Source organism: Octodon degus, unplaced genomic scaffold (assembly GCF_000260255.1).
Source record: "Octodon degus isolate 3935 unplaced genomic scaffold, OctDeg1.0 scaffold00050, whole genome shotgun sequence".
Taxonomy (NCBI): domain Eukaryota; kingdom Metazoa; phylum Chordata; class Mammalia; order Rodentia; family Octodontidae; genus Octodon; species Octodon degus.
In genome coordinates, this window is record NW_004524626.1 from 12,295,138 (window position 1) to 12,300,395 (window position 5,258).

General features: G+C 44.8%; 1 protein-coding gene across 2 annotated transcripts in view; it reads right to left on the reverse strand.

Moving 5' to 3' along the window:
• Nucleotides 1–2,239: 2,239 nt before the first annotated feature.
• The window catches only part of LOC101592674 (zinc finger protein 426-like), a 16,815-nt gene continuing 13,796 nt past the window's right edge, over nucleotides 2,240–5,258 (reverse strand). Inside the window, exons 5-6 of one of the 2 annotated variants that reach the window (XM_023716785.1) lie at nucleotides 4,440–4,522; nucleotides 2,240–3,717 (exon numbers count right to left, since the gene is read on the reverse strand). In XM_023716785.1, coding sequence (XP_023572553.1) covers nucleotides 2,485–3,717; nucleotides 4,440–4,522 — 1,316 coding nt within the window. In that variant the 3' untranslated portion in view covers nucleotides 2,240–2,484. Of the gene's footprint in view, nucleotides 3,718–4,439; nucleotides 4,547–5,258 lie in introns of both variants that reach the window. The other variant, XM_012515081.2, reaches the window with a different exon arrangement.

The window sequence follows — 5,258 nt, forward strand, 5'->3', positions numbered from 1 at the left end:
AAAAAAACACCAAAAAAACAAAAACCCAAAGACAATATGCAATTTATTAATTATTGTAACTATACTAGTAGCCTATTTTGAAACTATCTTATTGCTACTTTCTCAATAAAATTAAAATATAAAAACAAAAAAATTAAAAAAAAATATTTCTTGTTCTCACAAAGCTTAGGCTCAGGCTGTACAGGAGCCACGGCAGGGTCCCTGCAAAAGGAGGGGAATTCTTTAGTTGGGTCCAGCTAGTGCTTGGGATCCGCAGGCTTGGGGGTAAGGACACCATGTGGTGCCCTGCCTGTGCCCTGTGCCCAGAACACAACCCTGGGTGACCTGGAAGCATGGGCCCAGTACCTCAATTCTGTGGCCTGCTCACACAGATATTCAAGACTAAAAGGACCTGAACTAGGGGAGGGAGCCTCCATACCTGTACCAACCAGCTTGATGGCTTTTCTTCCTCATGCCACACTGCATTCCAGGATTCGCACTGCATGTTGGCACAACTCCCTGCATCCACCCACTATGAGCCTGTGTCCCCAGAGCTTTGCTTCCTATAGCCCTTACACTGTAACTCTCCCAGGTCCTGGGACCCAGTACCACTCAACTGCTACACTGAGCTGGATGTGCTGGTGCATACCTATAATCCCAGCACTCTGGGAAGCTTGGCAGGAGGATTGCAAGTTCTAGTCCAACCCAGGCAACTCAGTGACTTAGTGAGACCTTGTTTTAAAATTTAAAAAGGGCTGGGGACATAGCTCAGTGCAAAGGGTCCGGGTTCAAATCCCTAGGACAAAAGAAAAAACACTGCAACTGTGTACCTGCTTCATTCGCAGCGCCTGTATTCTACGCACCGTGTTAGACTTTTCTCAAAGCAAATACCCTTAATTCAAGGTTTCCTGCTTATTACATGCCCCTGAAACTTTCTGCACTGTCCCACCAACTCTAGCGTATTTTTTCCTCAGTGCAGTGGCTTGAACTAGGGTCTTCTGCATGCTACACCTTTAGCCCACATTCTGGTACTTACCCTCTTGGATCATCACCTTCCTGAGAATGGCTTTAAGACCTGACTTCTTTCTACACAACAGAATATGAAAACATGAAGGGATTCTGCACATGTAATTAGGGGCACAAGTCAGTATTCTCATTCAGGATAAAATTACACAGGATATTAATTTTCCTTTTATAAAAATGAGTTAAAACTAGCCAGGTATAGTGGTGGATGCCTATAACCCCAGCACGGGGGAGGCTGAGCCAGGACTGGTGTTAGATTCAAGACTGGCCTGAATTATATGGCGAGATCCTGTCTAACCAAATTTAAAAAGACTCATTAAAACTAAAATAAGCTCCTTATTTTTCTCCGGAATAGCCTATGAACAAGTTTAAAAAAAAAAAAAAAAAAGTTGATTCAGGGGCTGGAGAAGATAGCTTAGAGGCATAAGGACCTCCCTGGCAAGCAGGACACAAGTTCAATCCCTAGCCCTGCATGGTGTATGCGTGGGCTCCCCGGGCACGATGTGTTGGCCTGGTCCCCAGGCATGCCTTCTTGGCCCAGAACTCCAGGCCTGCCATGTTGGCCCCTGCACCAGGCACGGTGGCCCATGCCCATGACCTCTGCACTCAAGAGGTTGAGATGAGAGGATCACTGCAAATTCAAGAACATCCTAGGGGCTACAGAACTGAGCACAAGACCTGCCTGATTTGCATAGTAAGACCACGTCTCAAAAACATAGCTTGTTGGGAGACAAGATGCTCTGCACATCAAAATATCACTTACAAAATCACTTGTTGTATTTTCTGTAGTGCTGGGGGTGGAACCCAAGGCCTCACCGATGCCAGGGGTGCGCTCACCACTGAGGTGCATCACCGCCTGGAAGTCACTTTCTTACCTATGAGGAGTAACTTGTATTTAAAATTGGGTGCTCTGCCAAGTGCCAAAAAGCACCAGTAACAAAGAGGCCAGCATGAATGTGCCTCCCACGAAGCGAAACTGCAAGTACAAACATCACCTACAAAACATTTGTGTGTGTGTGTGTGTGTGTAACCGGGGTTTTGAATCAGGCCCTTGTGCTTACCAGGCAAGCGCTTATTCTACCGAGCCATTTCCCCGGCCCCACCTACAAAACATTTCACAAAGGAGCTGACAACCAGGAGTCAGTTTTATTTATTTATTTTTTAAATTTTTTTTTTTGGGGGGGGCCTGCTTAGCCCACCCTGAAGACGGAGCTGGAGCAGCATGTGGTATTGGGGATCAAACCATAGTCCCTGCGCCTGTGTAAGCTTGCCTACACAGGCACTTTAGACCGCTGAGCTATCTCGCCGGCCCCCAGGAGTCAGTTTTATCACACTCGCTACCTTCTCTCTTCAGTGTGACGGCTTTCATGTACTTTGAAGAGATGGAAGTAAAGACTTTGTCACATCATGTGTTTTCATGTTTTCCACCAGGACTGAGTAACACGTGACTAGTAAGAGATAACTGCAAGCAGACTTAAGTGGCTATGAGGTTTTATGAGTTCGTATGTGATTATTGCGACTTGAGGAATACGTGAATGCCTTCCCGCATATCTTACATTTATAAGGCTTCTCGCCAGTGTGTGTCCTTCGATGCGCCGAGAGGCTTGAGCAATGAGTAAAGCTTTTGGCACAATCCTTACATTTATAGGGATTTGCCCCAGTATGAATTCTTGCATGTCTGCTGAAGTCAGAAGATGTGGCATAGGCTTTCCCACACTCCTTACATTTATAGGGTTTCTCTCCGGTGTGAGTTCTGATGTGTGTAATAAGACGGAAGTACCTAGCAAAGGCTCTCCCACACTCTTCACAGACGAAAGGCTTCTCTCCAGTGTGAGTTCTTCTGTGAGCAACGAGGCAGGTGAACGTAGAAAAAGTTTTCTCACAGTCCTGACAGGCATACAGCTTCTTTCCATTGTGGGACTGCAGATGTTTGGTGAGGCCTGAAGACTGCGTGAAGGCTTTTGCACATACGTGACATTTATAGGGTCTGAAGCCAATGTGAACTCGCATGTGCTTCTTAAGGTAGAAGGGATTTCCAAAGGATTTTTTACACTCTTTGCATTTGTAGGGTTTCTCTTTGATGTGAATTCTCTCGTGTTTGGTTAGGTATGAAGAAAGGGCGAAGGTCTTCCCGCATTCCTTACATTCAAAGGGTTTCTCTCCACGATGAATTTGTAGATGCTGAGAAAGACCCCAGCACTGAGAGAACACTTTCCCACATTCTGTACATTTATAGGGTTTCTCTCCAGTGTGGGTTCGAGAGTGCTTACGAAGGTAAGCGGGGTATCTAAAACTTTTTCCACACTCCTTACATTTGTGAGGATTTTTTACTTTGATACCTCCTGGATGCATACCACAGTCTGTGGACAGACAAAAACTGTCCTCGTATTCCCTCCATTCATACAGACTCTCCCCACTGGGAGTTCCCATAGGGGCCTGAATGTAGGACTGGTTCACACTGGTATACTCATGGTCGCTGTGATCAGAGGGTTTTTCTGGCACACGCGTTCTTTCATACACAGCATTTGCAGATGGGCTGAAGGCTTTTTCATGTTCATTCAGCTCCAAAAATTTCTCCCCAGTAGAGGTTTCCATGTTTAGGGTGAGGAAGTCTTTTCTGTATTGATCACACTTGGATCTGTTCCCCGGCTTCTGAGTCCCTGTGTGTGTCTTAAAACACGACTGTTGAAGTTCACCAACGCTTTTCCTTCTTTCCTGTTGATCAATAGAGGACCGAAGAGTAAAGAACATTCTTTCTTTCTCAGGGCTGAGGCCAGAACCTCGAGCCTCACGCATGCTAGGCAAGTGCACTATCACTGCGCTACACTCTTAGCCCAAAGTACAGTATTTGAGGATGGCACTGATTCTTCCCATCATGTCACATCCACACGGTCCTACCTTGCGTGCTTTCCCCCACCCAAGGGCCAACCGGGGCTGATCCTGCTTAGCTTCTGAGATCAGACAGAACCCCTGCCTTCAGTACACAGCTACTCTCATGCTGCTTCCTTTATATTTTACTTTTTATTTTTTGTTGTTTCCTTTAAAACTGAACAATGGAGCATTATTCTAGGACTTTAAAGCACGCTCTAATCTTAGATTTTTAAGAAGACTGTCTACTACTGGCAACTCTGAAAAGCACTCTGGGGCCTCTCCAGATTCATGCTTCCACAGTATTCCTCCAAACACTGCTCCTCCGTGGGTGGAAGCTGGTCTTCTCATTTCTCCCTCATTTGGGCTGGATTGCTAAAACAGAATTCTTTTTTTTTTTGCCTGTTGAGCCCCAAGGGTGGGGCTGGCGCAGCATGTGGTGCCTGGGATAGAACCATTGTCCCCTGCGCCCGCCTAAGCTTGCCTAAGCAGGTGATTTATACTGCTGAGCTATCTCGCAGATCCTAAAACAGAATTCTCAACCCTGTCTTGAGGATAGGCAATCTTACCATGTGTTGCCCACCGGAGCTCTGTTCCATCAGAAATTCTGGCTGATGTATATACTCACTGGTGCTAAGTCTCACTGCACATTCTGAAGATGAACAGAAGCACAACACTAAGGTTTGGAGAAAGAAATGGCCCAGTAAAAGACTTTAATAACAATAGCACTGATATGTTTGTTTTCAAATTAAACTTGGTTAAGAAAATTTTTAAATTTTAAAAAACTGAAGTTTAAGCAGTTTGTCTAGATCAACAATTAGGTAATGCTATGGATGGGACCATAATTTTAAATAGTTTGTTACAAGTTGATTCCTTAAAAATGAAAGTGATGCATACACACACATACATACACACACACACACACCCCTTTTTGGCAGTGCTAACAATGGAATTCAGGGCTTCACACAAACTAGGCAAGAATTCTAGCACTGAGACCACCACCAGCCCCAAGATGAATATTATTAAGTGCAGAAAGAACTCAAGGTCTGGACAAAGAAGATACTAAAATGATAAATTATGGTTGGACATGGTGGTACCTGCTTATAATCCCAACACTTGGAAGGTGAGGAAGGAGGCTCACTCCAAGTTTGAGACCAGCCTAGACTTATCTAGCCAAGTCCCTGTCTCTGAACTAAACACCAACTAAACAACTAAACTAAACAAGTAATAAATTTGGGCTAGCACTGTAGTTCAGTCATAAAACATTTGTCTAGCATGTGTAAAGTCCTAGGTCCAAGGGCTAGGGAGATAGTTCAGTAGCACAAGCACCTGCCTGGCAAGTGCAAGCCAAGTTTGATCCCCAATACCACAAAAAAAAAAAAAAAAAA